Source organism: Aspergillus ibericus (genome assembly GCF_003184845.1).
Source record: "Aspergillus ibericus CBS 121593 unplaced genomic scaffold BO80scaffold_17, whole genome shotgun sequence".
NCBI lineage: Eukaryota > Fungi > Ascomycota > Eurotiomycetes > Eurotiales > Aspergillaceae > Aspergillus > Aspergillus ibericus.
In genome coordinates, this window is record NW_020292115.1 from 129604 (window position 1) to 145480 (window position 15877).

At 51.8% G+C, this 15877-nt stretch overlaps 5 protein-coding genes across 5 annotated transcripts; 3 read left to right on the forward strand and 2 right to left on the reverse strand.

Annotated features, from left to right (window-relative positions):
- Positions 1 to 596: 596 nt before the first annotated feature.
- Positions 597 to 2440, forward strand: BO80DRAFT_424670 (wax synthase family protein). The gene is made up of 2 exons (XM_025719335.1): positions 597 to 1576; positions 1629 to 2440. The coding sequence occupies exons 1-2, from the start codon at positions 745 to 747 to the stop codon at positions 2069 to 2071; spliced, it is 1275 nt and encodes a 424-aa protein (XP_025575794.1). The 5' UTR covers positions 597 to 744; the 3' UTR covers positions 2072 to 2440.
- Positions 2441 to 2874: 434 nt separating this feature from the next.
- Positions 2875 to 3577, forward strand: BO80DRAFT_59220 (uncharacterized protein). Its single transcript, XM_025724628.1, has one exon. It carries the CDS (start codon positions 3006 to 3008, stop codon positions 3405 to 3407), a length of 402 nt encoding a protein of 133 aa, XP_025575795.1. The 5' UTR covers positions 2875 to 3005; the 3' UTR covers positions 3408 to 3577.
- Positions 3578 to 3747: 170 nt separating this feature from the next.
- On the reverse strand, positions 3748 to 4975 carry BO80DRAFT_444545 (DUF1996 domain-containing protein; the record flags this gene model as incomplete). The annotated part of the gene is made up of 4 exons (XM_025721437.1): positions 3748 to 4164; positions 4219 to 4399; positions 4456 to 4577; positions 4634 to 4975. The coding sequence occupies 4 exons, from the start codon at positions 4973 to 4975 to the stop codon at positions 3748 to 3750; spliced, it is 1062 nt and encodes a 353-aa protein (XP_025575796.1).
- A 1312-nt stretch (positions 4976 to 6287) lies between these two features.
- On the reverse strand, positions 6288 to 8374 carry BO80DRAFT_424676 (repressor protein). Its single transcript, XM_025719336.1, has 2 exons — positions 6988 to 8374; positions 6288 to 6930 (listed from the first exon to the last, which is right to left on the reverse strand). The coding sequence occupies exons 1-2, from the start codon at positions 8260 to 8262 to the stop codon at positions 6679 to 6681; spliced, it is 1527 nt and encodes a 508-aa protein (XP_025575797.1). The 5' UTR covers positions 8263 to 8374; the 3' UTR covers positions 6288 to 6678.
- A 3399-nt stretch (positions 8375 to 11773) lies between these two features.
- BO80DRAFT_59277 (putative C6 transcription factor) lies at positions 11774 to 14924 on the forward strand. Its single transcript, XM_025724629.1, has 2 exons — positions 11774 to 12035; positions 12351 to 14924. Exons 1-2 carry the CDS (start codon positions 11958 to 11960, stop codon positions 14838 to 14840), a joined length of 2568 nt encoding a protein of 855 aa, XP_025575798.1. The 5' UTR covers positions 11774 to 11957; the 3' UTR covers positions 14841 to 14924.
- The last annotated feature ends 953 nt before the right edge of the window (positions 14925 to 15877 follow it).

Genomic DNA, 15877 nt, shown 5'->3' on the forward strand with positions numbered 1-15877 from the left:
CGTTGCAGTGCCTGACCATTGATCCTCCTCAGGCCTCCCACATATCAGCACTAACAAGCCACGCTGGATCCAGACAATGGCTCACCGAACTGCTGCTGGCGGGTCAGCTGCTGATCCCACTCATCGAGTACGTCACCCACTGCGCCGCAAACCTAAAACAGATGGCTTTCAGGCCGATAAGTATGATGAAGCTTTGCTGATGGTCCATTCTCCATTTAGCAACGAACCATCGACTGCCAGAGAGTGGACTCCGGAAAGCTTGACGGGGTGCCTGAACTGTGGACACCGGAAGACAGTCTAATTTTAGGCCAAGGACCGAAGTATTCGGTTGTGGTGCTCGGGGGGCCGCAGAGAAACAGGCCGTCTACCGCACCACCTCCATGGACTCTTACTGCAGCCGAATATCCTCCTGACGGGGGATCATGGATTTTACGACATGGCCAAACTCAAATCAACACAAATTACGACCAGGTTGGGTCACCACCTCGAGATGATGATGCTGACGGAGGAGCTGCTTAATAATGCGCCCCAAGCGGATGATCAGCCGCGATCAAGACGGCCGATCCGATCCACCGCCACAACGACCCTGTCGGTCTCGAGCCTCGACTCTCTCTACTCACACTCTCTCCCAGTCTCCCCCATCGCAGTCCTCTTCTTCGCCTAGATCGCGTTGCTTTGGTGTGCTTCCTGCATGTGGTTGCTACCTTCCGAGGTTTCTATTCTGAGTCTCGGCTTGCACCCAATATGCTCACACTGCCCTTGTTGGTCGTGGCTTTATTTTTGCAAGTCAAGTTCCCCTTGCTGCCGGGCCTGAGAGACTTCCTCTACGGCCTCATCCTCCTCAGTGCGTGCAGCGCGATTTTCTACCCACCCGACTCCAGGGACTTCATCAGATATACCAATGCATTTCTCTCCACCTCCCTGCTCATCCGCGCTGTGGAACTACTCGTTATCCGGAACCTCAGCCACGTGAAGCGTCTGCAAAAGGTGTCTTATTTATCCTCTTCGCCATTGTATGCATGGGAGCCTCTATCACCTACACTGGGGCTAAAGCGCTTCCGCCAGGTCTGTGACCTAGCCATCAATCCCCGCGCCATCGGCTGGAGCTACGGCTCTCCCAAGTACCAGCCGCCACTCCGTAAGGTTGAGGCCCCGGACGGTGCAAATGGGTGCATCCCCGAATACCAGAACATCGCTCTAGTGGCAGGCGGTGACCGCTTCTCATTCCTGTCGAGCAAAGTCTGTAGGGCTGTCGTCGCCTATGTCTTAATAGACTCGTACCAGGCGGCCATTGGGCGGAATTATCCTAGTGCCTGCGAGGGCGTAGCGGCATTCCTGACTGGTGTGCTGGGCATCCAAGCAACTTCAGCCACCAGCGAGATGGTGATGCAACTGTGCATTCTCCCAACCGTTAGCTGGATGATATCTTACGCCTTTGTCGATGGGACCCATGCCCTTGGGGGCGTGTTCTCAGTCGGTATCCTGCGGATCCTTTCTCCTCAGATCGCCGGAGAACCATGGATGTACCCACCTGTATTCGGCGCCATGCGATACATGTTCACCTTTAGTTTACGAGGCAAGTACCCGTCTCTCAATACTCCAACCTACAACTAATCCATCCTATCCAGACATCTGGGGCAAGATGTGGCACGACCTCTGCCGGCGGCCATTTCTGGCCTTATCCCTAGCTCTTATCCCAGAAACATGTCCAGTGGTATTAAAGCGATTCCTCGTCGTCTGTATCTCCTTTGCCGTGTCCGGCATAGTCCACTCTGCTGGGACTTATGCCGTTTCGAAGGACTGGTTCGCCGTCGGCATGATGATGTTCTTCTTTTGCAGCTTGCCTTTCTTCATCGCCGTGCAGCAGATTATTTCCGAGCAACTTCTGCCGCGAACACTACCTCGCAACAGTAGCGTCTCTCGATGCGTGATCTGGCTTTTTGACGCAGCCTTCATCATGGCTTGGGGCCATTACACCAGCCCCTGGTATCTCAAATATAGCAAACTTCCCGAAGCTATGGCGTCAATTCCCCTGCCGTTCAGCTTGTGGAAGATGTTGCTCAACGTCTAACACCTGTGACTATAAGAGTTGTTTGAGTTCTCCGGTAGGCTCAAATTAGAAGGACGGCGCCTATTGTTTCACCAGATACCTCACTTCATTTGCATTTAGTTTCGTATAGAGCGAAGGAACGATACCACACGCATTATATTTCTGTCTGGGCTTGGTTTGAAGCGATTCATGTTAGAGGTCATACGGGAATACATTTTCCCTGACTCGGGGAGTGAGGAAGCATCTTGTTTCATGTACCTACATCGGTCCTGCTGCACATACTGAAGGCACCGATGTGTGTATGAGATCAGCCTAGAGGCGTCCACCATTCTGTGCACTGCACAATATGTCTATAATTATATAATGTCAATATCCCTGTCCACATGCTAATGCCGTACAAGGAGGCGCGGACTCTAAGGTCAGGCCTCTTTGACTGACTCCTTACCCATGCTTCTCATACAATTTTCATACATTTACCCGAGCAAGGAAATGGATATCCTGCTAAACCTTTGCCACACTGCCGAGACTAAAAAGGCCTTCCCTCTGCAGTGCCACATTTAGGGTATATGCGATCGCACTCAAGTTTCAGACCATCCACCAATCCTGGAGTACCCTACTGTACTTGTAAGTGGTCCAATGTAGTACCTTAGAAGAGTATAACGATGAAGTATGTGAATCTATCAGGCGAGGATACATAGTATCTATTTCGGTGTTGTTGACGCACGGACATCCGGGACCACTCAGCGGTGGCGCTGTATCTAATTGGTCAAGCTCATTCTCATCCTCGCAGGTCTCCTTAACTATTTGTCAACGGTTTCCGAACAGACGCTTCCACCACACCTCCGCCAACTCAACGCTACCTCCGCCAGAAACCCCAATCGAATATTCGCTTTCGCAGCCATGATGCCAATCATTCATCCCTCATCGGCTTAATTACCTACAGGGAAGAGGAACAATGCTCTACAACGCCCTCATTCGAACCCACCATATCACCTCCCGCAAAAAGGTCTCGGCGTTGAAACGTGCGGCCGATATCCACAACTGCTTCGTGCTTCTTCGCTCCGGAGGATGTCCCGGGATCATGTACGTTGAAGCAAAAGACCTAGGCGCTGTCGAATCGTGGGTAACTGTCGTGCGAAAACTGCGGTATAAAGATTTCCAACTGGCCACCCGCCCGGGACCATTGTACGACGAGAATCAACAGGAAACCCGAGATCAGACACAAATACCCAAAACGAGAAACCAAGATCCAAGGGCTGGGGTCTCCGAGGTCGAATCGGTGAAGGAGTTTGGGAGTCTGATGGAACAGCGTGGTGTCTGGAAATGGTGGAGAAAAGGAATGGGATACGTAAGCTGATGGAAACATCGGCTGTGTATACGGAGGCCATTCTCTCTGGTTCAAGTCAATGAATAGCTTTGCCCTTCTACGAGGGCTGCCAGACCCATCAGCAACAAAATTAGATCCGGCAGCCTTTCGGATCTATGGACTGTGCAACCCGTCACCACGATTGACCAGGACCAGATTATTCGGTTGCAATTTGCCAATCACCTACATGTGGATTCTAATATGTTCGACTAAGCAATGCTTGGCCATCTACAATCGCTGAACATGCACACCACCAACTCTTACTTAGCAACCACAGCGTCAAAGGTATTTACACGAAATCCACTATCAGCTCAAAACGTGGGAGCCCAGCTCAACCATGCCAGTGTGAACCCGGTGGTCCAATTACCGGGTTATGGCCACCGGGCAACCTTGCAATAGGACCGTTTTGTCCAAATTCGTCGTTTGGTGGAGCCACATCCAAAGGCTGCGTCATTGGAGCTACGGCTCTCTTTTGGGTCCTCGTTATCGAGCATTCGGGATCGGTCAGTCCATTTGGGCCTGTACACGTATCCATTGCTTGCTGCAGAGCACTCTGGTCGGTCCAGCCATACATGAAATCTCCGTGCAGGCCATATCCAGTTGGGTCACCCATCGCATATACCCAGTTGCGGTAGTCGGGAAAGGGCGCTGTATTGAAAAAGAATTCCAGAAAAATGGAATATATCGCAACGGGATGAGATTCTGGACAAACACCCTTGTTATAGTCTCCTATCACCGGATACGCCATCTGCACCTCAATGTCAGCATGCACACACATCGGCGCAGAGACCTGCACACATACATGGCTCTGATGATCTTGACTGTCAAGATTCTCTCCATCCCAACAAGATGGCATAAACACCTGGGATCTCAGCATCTCACATGGTCGCTGAGGAAGACCTTTGGTCTCGTTTGAGCTCCCATCCTGCCCGATGCACATATGACTGATCGCGCGTTGGGACCAGTCCGAATCGTTATATGTCCTTTTCATAGCCATCAGCAACCAGTGCAATCCACCATTCAGAAAGAGTCAACAAACCGAAGACGCGGATTCCCCGCAACCATTCTCAGTCCCTCCGGCGGCGCTAACGCAAACTGCGATTCATCGCAAGCCGTCAACCCAGCCGTATAATTGCATGCTCGATTAAAGTAATAGATACTCTAATCCGTCAGTCAGGCTGCGTCAATTCTAAATTTTATCACTCAGCATAACCTACACTTGACTGATACTCAATGAGCTCAAACGACCCATTCCGCCTCCAATGATAGAGCTGCGGAATCCAATAATTGCTCTTGTCAATCGCCACCCCACATGTCGTATCCCGTGCATTCTGCGCCGTGCTCTGATTCATTGTCCTCTGGAATGCCGTCCCCCCCGCAACGACATGTGTATGTCCGGACGGCTCTCCAGGCGTAACAATCGGATCCGACAACTGAGTCGTCAATGGCACACAACTGAACGTGAACTCATCCGTCGTATGTAAAGCCCCGATCACCGGTCCGCAGAGCATCAACAGCAAATGCAGAGCTGCAACACAGCCACGAGGACGATTCTGCATGGTCAAGTCACAAGAGTCCTTAAACAACCGCATAACTTCTCTTCGTGGACCTGTCATACGAAGACCGTCGTGCCGTGCAACCCTCAGTTTCAGAAACAAAAGCCTACGTATGAACCAGGCAACTCCAGAAACCCCATTATATATCCCCCTCAAAAACGAGTACATACCTCAACTCAAACCCTTCCCATTAGAAGTTCCTATCTACATAGTACTTCTGACATCCGCGCGTCCACATATACACATAACATTCCATAAAGCAAGGCATCAGTGTCACATACCACCCACCAATGACCCCGAACAATGTCGGTTATTTACTCCGGCTGTACACTTCCTGTTCCCACTCCTTTACTTATCTCCTGTCTAGTAATAAGCTTACTCCAAGTTATTTAATCCATCAAACACTACTCCGTATACTCCCTATACTCCGTACATTGATCCCTCGAAATTCCGATGAAAGAAAGCCCCATTTATACAAAACCCACACCCAACAATACCATCTGAGCAAACAAACCTAAGGCCATACTGCTATACTGATAATAGATATATAATGGTAGTACCTTTGTTACTTCAGCCTAAATCTACATTCAAAGACTCAGTTCTAGATATCTAATGAAAAAATCCCCATCTAGGGCCTGAAATATCCGATGATTGCACTTATGTATGTTCTTTCACCGCTGGGAATTCCATTGAATATATCATGAGGGTATTATTGGAGTATAGTACTACCATTTATCGTAGACATTGTGCTTCCTAAGGAAAAGTGGAAGGGTTTGGCGGGGGAGGTCAATCACTTGATAATATATATATACTATATATGTATGGCGCTGGGATGGCTTGTTGACTGGTTGTGTTGTGGAGATGGTTTGGAATTTGGTTGCCTGAATGTATAGTAGTAATTCTATGCTTCTTGTGTACCTACAGGGAAATAAGTACGTCACAGGAGTGCTGCTCTAGAAGTGTGAGGATCTATGTCAGAACCCTTGGTGGTTCTTTAAGAGGTTTGCAGGTCTACTATATCAAATTGCAGCCATGCTTTGACTGATCGACTAGGAGTCTTCAACTGATGTTGTAAACTTGCTGTGCTTGTTATTTTGGTCGCGTAATACAAACGCTCAGAATGCAGCGAGGGAAATGCTTTGCTTGCCGAACACCGAAATCACCCGGACCTAACCGCTAGAAGCTTATTTGAACCCTGCAATCCCTGATGACGTGACTAATAGATACCTGATTTTGCATGCAGCATGGCAGATAAATCAAAGGCAGATTCCATGCCTAATGTCATGCCATTGACATCCGTCGGACCGGGCACATCGGTGGATCGTCCATGCCCAGGTCATTTCCGTGTCCAGTGGAAGCTCATCCAGGAATAGAGATGTCAGGCCACTGGCACACCCATAATGTGTTGCAAGACCGGCCTTTCAATCCCAGCATAGTCAAACTCGCACGGTCGCGCCCATTTCGCGCTCCATGTGAAGATGCTCCACGCCACTTGCTATCGTGGATTGGAAGACAGTTTAACCAATCCACGGTACCTCGACATCCTCGACAGTCCATTAGGCACGACAGCAGGATATACGGAGGACACCTTAAAATGTGATCCAGGTGAGCCGGGTCTTCATGGCCGAACGCATCTTTTGGACATCATCATTTATACGGTCAGATATCAACACAACGTCATTTGTTGAGAGGCACGGCCGATCTTGCTACCGAACGTGGTCAAGCCTGGCTTGAATCGTCTTTTCATCAAACCGCCCATCGTCGCCCTCATAGTTGCGAAGGGCTTCAGAAAACATTAAGCGACGCGGTGCTTTTCGTCCCGTCATAAGCTCAAACTGCGGTATCGCTTGCTCAACCACATTGTCGAGTCCATCAACCAACACCCAGGGACGCCCGGTTTCGCTCCGGATGCGACGCATTTGGCGCAGCAGGGGCGTGTCCAAGGGTTTGTAAGCGAACTAAGCATCAAAAGTTAGCCGTGAGCTTGTATTCCTGCCAAAGAAAAAAGAACTGACCTCAAGAACCACACCGCCAGTAGGGCTCCCCAACCACTGCATAGGCATTTCAAAGTTCGCTGGGGGCTCGTCCGCCTCCCAGTCAGCAGGCACGCAGGATGCGATCATACAAGGGGGACAGGCATCGTCAGGCCATTCATCCTTCAAGGACTTGAGCACATGCACCACTTCAGTTGACTCCACTTGTGACGCAGCCCATGAGTTGAAATGGAGAGCTACGCTCTCCGCTCGTGACAAGGTCCTATTATATATGAAAATCTTACGGCATCCGAGCCGGAGCATGGCGTAGATGGCGGCGCGAGCCATCCCGCCCGCTCCTATCACCAGCCCTGTAGTCTTCGATGGACTGATGGCATTGCGTGGCGAGAGATTACGGTTGATGCAGGTCATAATGCCAACCCAATCCGTATTCTCACCGTACCATCCTAGGACAGGTCCGGCCTGGTTACGGCGACTTGCCTGCTCCTGCAGAGGAAACATGGACCCATCGGCACGCGCCCGCAGTGGCACGATGGTGTTAATCGCACCTATCGCCTCAACGTGGCGACTCTTCGCCGCGAGCTTATGGGACAGTTGTACCCTCCACGGCTGGACGACACTGGATCCTCCAAAATGCGAGTCCCTGCCTAGCCGATCCATGATCGCAAGTGACGGTGACTCTGGGATTGTATAGGTATGGCTCATACCACAATGGCGGAAAGCGGCATTATGCATCGCTGGGGAAAGACTGTAGGCGACGTTGCCTCCAAGAATGAAAAATTGGAGCGGATCCAGTACATAACTCTGGAACAAAGCCTGAACTGCATCGCGAGATGTGATCTGAGGGTCCCGCCCGTTATCAGTGGTCCGTTCAATCGCTGGGTGTGTTACGGAGGTGAGAATGGAATTGAACACTTGAGAAGTCCGCCCAAGGCTGCCAATGTTGTATGCTATTACCGGTGGATGGTCGCCAGACAAGGCATGGACCTTGTTGGTGAACTTGAGGACTGCTGCATTATCTTCGCGTGTTGTAGCCACCCGAAGAAAACGGACGAGCTGGCACCCCAGCTTCTCAGCCTCGAAATATAGAGAAAAGCATTCTTCACTCTCCCACGTCTCTGGAGCCGACGGTTCAAATATGCGTTGCCCAATGATTTTAGTATTTCCCCTGGTGCGAATCACCTCCTTCACGCGGGTGCGTTCCTGGCCTAAATCCACTGCCACATATTCGACCGCCAGTCGTAGGGCATGTTCCACTATGGCAAAATATGCGTTGTTCACCTGTGCGGGAGACATGTCGCCTTTGGCAATCCCTGTAGAGGATTTGTCAATCGAGATTATTATGGGTGTGCGAGCATTCCTCCGTAGTAACGCGACCTGCTTGCTGAGAATGGGTGTCGAGCCCGGGCCCCAGCGGTCAACACAGAGTTCAATGGCATCACCGCCTGACTCAAGCTCTGGTAGTTTGACAATCCCTCCCGCCAAGTCTGAGGATCGCACAAAGATCGCATGCGTGAAGGACCGAAGCTCTGGTGGGGTTTCAAGCAGAACAAAAGGCGAGTCATAGCTGGTGTGTCCCACATCTGTACCGGTCACGAAACGAACGAAGCGGGTGAAATCCTCTTTTACCTCCTTCAGCTTGAAAGAATAATCGACGCAGCGTCTATCCGGAGATCCCTCGTCCGTCTGAGCCGATATGCTGGAGCGATCCTCGATATTGTAGAACTCGAAGTTGGAGCACGTTCTGTGTAACGGGTCGCCCTCGCAAAGGAGTTTGACTGACTGGTCCTCCAGGCCTAGTAGGCTTTGTATGCGATCCATGTCGCGAACTAGGTATACAATGGGGTTGGTCGCGGAATACCGACGGAGGTGTTCTTGAACAGGGCGAGTAAGACTCCCCAGGCCGCATTCAATCACACAGCGTGAGCGATGGTTGTCAAGCATCGATTTGAGGATTTCAACATCGCGTTGCTGGAACTCCTGGCTCCCAAAGCGCTTGAGATACTCATGTCTAGTGCAACCGGTCACTTCCTTAAAATAATGGTCTTCCGTAATAAAGCGCCGTTTCAAGGCAGTGGCAGCAACGAATCCCAAAGACCTTTTCCCGCACCCCCGGATGCCCACTAGCACTAGGGAGGCATCCGGATCAAATTTGCGGCGCTTATCTACCGGGGAAGCTTTGTGCATCGCGGCCAATTACACGGATCAGTAGGCGTCCGGTGTGGTCGGTGCGGAAGCAAACAGCTCAGAATCTGAAAGCTTCGCAATTGAATAGAGATATCAAACTGTGTATCTGAAGCTGCCTAGCCAGTCCCAATTATCTGCAATGCGTCATATTCGAGGCGGCCATGGTTCAATGGGTGGGATGGGAACGACGAGCGCCTTCGATCGACGCGGAGAAGCAATAGCGGAGATATGGCGGGGGGGAAACTGATACTAGCTGTCTTGTAGAGGCGGAGAGCAGTGGGTGCTGCAGAGACGAAGGCGGTCAGGCGGTGCAGCTGGCAATGGCATGCCGGCGAGGGCTGGTCAGAAAAATGATGACGGGAAGCAGGCAGGCCGGATGAGGGGGCGTGATTGGTTTGCTACGAAGGATGACGGGACCGGAGAAAGTGTGATTATAACAGAACCAGAGACTCTCATGGCAGGAATGCTCGGTTGCGACCCTCAAGCCACCGGGCGTCCCAAAGGGTTCGCCGTGGCCAGCCGCATTGCCGGACCGTTCCATCTGCCACAGGTGACCGCCTGCCGAGGGTCTGTCGGGTAAGGACTTAGCCGGCGGTCGATCTTTATCGCGGAGCACGCCGTATACGACATAGGTTGGCTGGACTGTAACCCCGTTCCATAGGTGGCCCCTACTTAATTCGTCCCTGGAACAGCCATAATCCATAAACATGCATCCCCTTGATAAGCCAGTTCGACTCCATCCTCCAGGCAGAAACAAAACGCTGCTGTTAGTGTGTGTGATGGCCTCATGGGTGGGTAGCCCGCCAGCAAGCTGAGCGAGGAGAGAAGCCAATCGACAGAGACAGTGGCTCGTTCAGACCCGTGTCAATCTGTACCTACATCCCTCTAGGCATTAGTCTCTCGGTTGAATCACCCATTCTAACAGAATCAGACATATATGCTTAAAATTGAAATGGAGTCAAATACTAGTAGATACTGGGTGATGTATCGTTCCGTGTCCCCCGGAGGAGGGTCCCTGCACGACTCCTCCCTCGGACCCGATGAATACCCCCGAGACTGGACCTGGTAAACGGGCGGCTCATGGTCCCTGGATAGGACGTATGTCTGCTTCATCATGCAGCCGCAGGACTACCGAGTCGGGATGCCGGATCAAGGCCCGGATCCGCGAATGGTCTTATGGTGGTTACTCATAACCGAGCCATGACATGATTGACCTAGGTGCTCCGTAGTTGAAGCTTGAAGTGAAGGAAGTAGACGCTACCTACCGAGGAAGGGTGTCGGACCCCTGCCAGCGGCGAATCAGAGGCGGGAAAGGATCGGCTAGTTTGGAGTGCCACCGTAAACTAGTTCGGTGGTTTAGGCTAGATAGAATGGTTGATTCTTTTTGTTCGACAACTGTGGGGTGAAGGCGACGGCTGGTTCCCCCCCCCCCCCGACAGCCCAAGGGCCGGTTTTCGGCCATTCCAACGGCCCCGATGATTGGGTTGGTGAGTTTCGAGTTTGATAATCAGGTCAAACGGTTGGGCGGTCATATACGATCACTAGTCATAGTAATCAGGGGTTGGAGTACGCTTTGGAGAAGTGAACCCATAATTCGTCATGGGGTGAGAGATACGGGGAGGCTAAGAGGCGTGATCACTCCGGGCGATAATCCTCTAGACTGCTTATGATCAATCTACTCCAATGGCATATGATAACTGAGAATGATAATAATATGACGGCAGCAGTAACAGCTGATCGCTTAGACGGAAGATTGAAGCGATGTATTTTTGGCAGACACGTTCGCGGATGCTATTTTTGCGCATCTGGAGGGATGGGGGAGGCTGAGCATGAAGATACTATTATCAGAGATGGAGAGAGGCGGATGACGCCTGCTCCCCATGAATCCCACCGAGCCAAGACAGCGAAGGACAGCGGAAATCTCGGTTCTCCTGCATCTGCATCGTGCAGGAAAGGCCCTTGGGAGGAAAATTTCCCACACCGCGTTGTGGAGAGGTTGTGGGGATCCGGTGTGGGGCGACAGCCTCAGGCATGAGTTCTCTCTCGTTGGAAGGGGAATACCACCTTCTCCCTACTAAAGGGGAAAAAAAAGCTTTTTTCCTTGGTCAATAATTATTTATGTTATTTTATGTTATGTGATTAAAATTTTCTATTTTATTTTTGACTGAACTCTCTAGTTCACGGTAGCTCTCATCCAGTCCAATTCAAGTCCGGTCCCGACGGAACCCAAAACTCACCCGCAAAAAGTGTAGTCACTAAATCACTAACTCTGTGCTATCCTTCCTGATCCCGACCTTTTGCCCCGATCTTTCCCCCCCCCCTCTCCCGTCCTCGATCCCCGTTTCTCTGTACGTTCCTTTACGCTTTCCCGGGCCCCCGTCTAAACTTGGTTGCCTCAGGATGGGTCTGGGCCGACGTGCTCTCCATATTGGATGAACCAAGGAGAATCGCCCGCGAGACCCTGAGGTGGCTGTGGTAGCTATCGCCCGTCCAGCTTTAGACTCCTGGGATTCTTGCGTAATACTTGCCTTCGTCTCCTTCGAGCCCTTTTCCGATTGCGTCTTGAGGACCCGAAGGTTTTGTTTTATAACAGGGCGGGCATGCACTCACGGCGATAACCTTTTCGGCTTGATCCAATCCCTCCGCCGCGGTCCCTTTCTCGGCTTCCCTGGCGACTGGACTATTGTCTTTCCTCCCTCCTTCTGGTCGGTGTCCTTGCCCGGCCGACCTTCGCTCGCTACCTTTTTCCTTTTCTCTCTTGTCGCTTCATGACATGCCATCCCCGCCATAATTGACCCTCTCCCATGGACGAGGGTTCCGATTCCAAAGCCCCTCGACGGAAGAGGGTGTCGAGAGCCTGTGACCGATGTCGAAGCAAAAAGGTCAGCAAAATACCTTTCCCTTCCCTTCCTCCAGCTCGGTCTTCTCCGTGTTTCCCGTGCCTTTTCCTATTTTCCACTAGAAGCCTTCCCTTCTTTCCACTTCGATCGGTGTAATGCAGCCCGAGCTGCAGGTGCGGTGTTGTGTTGCGTTGTGCCGTGGCGTGGCATCCCGGACTCGGTGGTGGTGGTGGTGCCCTTGCATCATCGCGTCACGGCCTTGCCTGTTTCGGGGCCTTATACTTGCTTCCGTCGATCCCCTTGCACCATCTACACCCTTCTTGAATCATTTCCATTCTAACAGCAACCCCATTGTAGGACAAGTGTGATGGACTTCGTCCGGCTTGCTCTGCCTGCCAGGCCTCAGGCCAGACCTGCTCATATGATCCCCACGCAAAGAAACGCGGGCTACCAGAGGGCTATGTCCGTGGCTTGGAAAAGCTCTGGGCCTTGTCGATCTGCAATATTGATGGCTTCGAAGACACAATGCTAACTCTGCTGGGTACCACCGCCGAATCGGCTGGTCGGAGAAAGAGGCTCATGTCTCTTTGGACTGATGATGGCGCGTCGGAAACACTGCATGAATCCTGGAAAACGAGTCGCCTGTACGGTGCGCTCGAGAAGATGCTGTCCAATTCCGACCTACCGACAGACAGCTTAGGTAAACGCCCTCGGGAGGATCAGGATGACGGTCCAGGTAGTGAATGGGGATACCGCATTGACCGGAGCTCGACTCCGCTCTCTCAGGATGCTCCGCGTGTCGTTGAGCCTTCCGCTTCTCCCCGTGCTAAAAGGCCCCGGTTAGCTGCTCCCTCAGACAGTCGGGTCCCGTCATATACCCCCACTGCCACGAATGCGCTACAGTTACCACCTCAGACCTCGCAGCTGTTGGATGTTTACTTCGCCGTCACCCACTCGTGGTTCCCGATTGTCGCCAAACACAACATTCTACGAGCATCATACCTTTACGCAAGCGCGCCTCTGTCCCTTGCTAAGATGGCACCCGGTTCGGGCGACCACGCCGCGTTGTGGGCCCTGCTCAGTTATACCATTTCTCAATCTCGGGTCAACCCGCAGGACGGGGCGTTGGAAGTGCTTTCCAAGACCAAGGAGTATTATTCGGTGGCTCGGAGCTTAATCCCTTCTGAGACGGAGCGGTACGAGCTCGGACATGTGCAGGCACTGTTGCTGCTGACATTAGTGAACATCGGCTTGGAGGACTGGACTGCCTCCTGGCTGCTGAGCGGCCAGGCAGTGCGCATGGCTATTTCTATGGATCTTGGAGCTTTCACGGATGTTCGACGGTCGGATGAGTTGAGACAAGGGAAAGCGGTTTTCCTTGGTTGCTTTGTGGTTGACTCATTGCTGTCATTCCGTTTGTCAAGGAGGCCGTGCATGCATCCTCGTGATCTGACCATGGTAGGCCTTTTGGAAGAAGATGGTTTGGAGGAATGGAATTCGTGGGCGGATGTCTTGCCACCTACGGGAGCTGGACAGGGGAAGAGTCCTCCTCGTCGAGGGCCCTTACTTGCTCTAAGCTGCTTCAACCGACTAGTGGAGTTGGCTGGTGTCCTGAACAAGATTGCCCGAGACTCTACTACAGGGCCAAATGCACCTATATTCGCAGAACAGCTGGTTTTGGAACTCAAGCAATGGGATGACCGTCTGCCCCTTGGATGTCGACTAATTGGCCCCGAAAGCATTTACCCTGAGCGACACTCGGCGTTACTCCCACACCAAAGCTATCTTGGCCTAACATATGTGGCCACGCTTCTGTGGCTTTATCTGCGAATTGCCCCCCAAGAGCTTGGGTTGCACCGTTCTCAGCGGCCAGCCATCGAGGGGGCCAAAAAGCTCCTTTATAGGGCTCTTCCAATGATATCTCAACATCTCGATAACTTCCAGGTTTGCGGTTTGCCGCCCCTATTCGAGCTATCCTTGCGCACCATAGCTGAACAGGCGTTCACTCTACGCAACAAAATTGAATCGGATATGTTTCCTTTTGGGCGATGGACGGAAGCGCTTCTCCAACGGACCACAGAGCTCAGTGCAACTTGGCCGGTTTATCGTTCATTGGCCGCTTCAATCGACCACTGGTACCGCTCCAAGGATCTGCCCGGGAGCTCCTCACTGCCCTATCAAGCACCAGATCCGGGACCTGCATCCAGGGTCGTTCACAGTATAACTAGCAATGCGCTACCCCCTGGTACCATGGCGACAACACCAGCAGGGTATCCAAGTATGACCAGCGACTCTTCGATGAACCCTCACATGAGAAGGAGTGCTCCTGGAATGGGTGATTCTGACTACACATCCAGCATTATGGGCATCACCATCCCTGTAGACGGGCAATACATGACGCCAAAGGATACGGCGATGGAGAATGCCGATCTATCTATGATGGATGTGTTACCGCGAGGCCCTCGCCCCCATCCATCCACCCCTGACTCCGGTGTCTCGAGTACGATGATGTCGGGCACGGCTCCGGCTGGGATGCATGACCGATCCGTACCTTCGGGAGGCTCGGATACGGCAGAACGCCATATTGGGCCGACAGGCGACATTGACGCCATCTTCAAGGATTTGGCATATCTGGACACCACCGAGTGGACCAACGGTCGCGAGGCGGCTTTGAAGGATTTTGGGTTCATTGATGATAACACCTTCCAGGCTTTCTGTCATGACCCAGATCGGCTCGCTGGGACTCAACCGTTAGTCCATCCTCCGTCGATTGCCGATATTTGGCCGCCACCCGGGTTCTTCCCGGAGACGTTCCGTGAATCTAGGGAGGATGTGATGGAGGGTTGATTGGCACATTGGAGACTGTTCTACTATCCCTGATTATCACGAAATGTGGAGGTAAAATACTTTCACCAGCAGCTTACTCCTGCTCCTTATTACCATAGGAAGGAAACTGTTCCGGCTGTTTTCCCGTTTTTGCCATGTATGGATGGTGCTGCCACGGTATCCTCCCGATCATGTCAAAATGGGCATCATCCTGCAACCCATTACCTTTTTCTCTTCCCTCTTGTTCCTTGTTGATGATACCCAATGTAAGTGTACAAAATAGCGCTCTTAACTAGCGATTGTCGCTCGCAACGCTGACGCTCTTTGCTATAGTCCAAAAAATCCCAAATGCAACAGGGAGTTCAGGTTTATAGGTATATAGGTGTTGGTCTGTGGCTCCCAAACTCATGAGACATGAATCTATTTGTCCCATTTCTACCCGCTCAACCGAATACTAGCATCCATCCGTTCTTCCCCCTTCAAGACTAGATAACGCCCAGTAGTGACGTAGCATTGAACACAATGTGATCCGGCTATGGGGCCGCCCCCAAAGCACGGTCTTCCTCCACTAGTAGCGTACTACTAGATGGCTACTAATCTCCACCAGCGATTAGGCACCGACACTTCCCCTGGTCCCCAGCAGCCTCCCACAACCTATCATCCCTGGATAGCAGCAATCAATATTAATCTACGGAGTATTCGATTTCCAATTCCCATCTCACCGACCTATCATCTACCTCCTATTATGCACTATGTACTATGTAAATATGTCTCGGGTCCTCCATCCACGCTCACGCCGCATCTAACCGCGATACTAGAGTAGTAGTGCTTACCCACCGTAGGCGACAGCCATAAGGAACATAGATAGGGAGTGGTGAATGGGTCATTAGGTATCAGCTAGCCATTTCCTAGTACATATATTTACATATACATACATAATACAGGGGGGAAGAGAGAGAGAGAGAGATAGCTGCCTACTACCTTAGTCGCACTGCGGGGCGTCAGCCCCAGTGGGATTGGTTTGTGGTCTTGTGTTCTTGTCCTTGGTTGGTGCATCA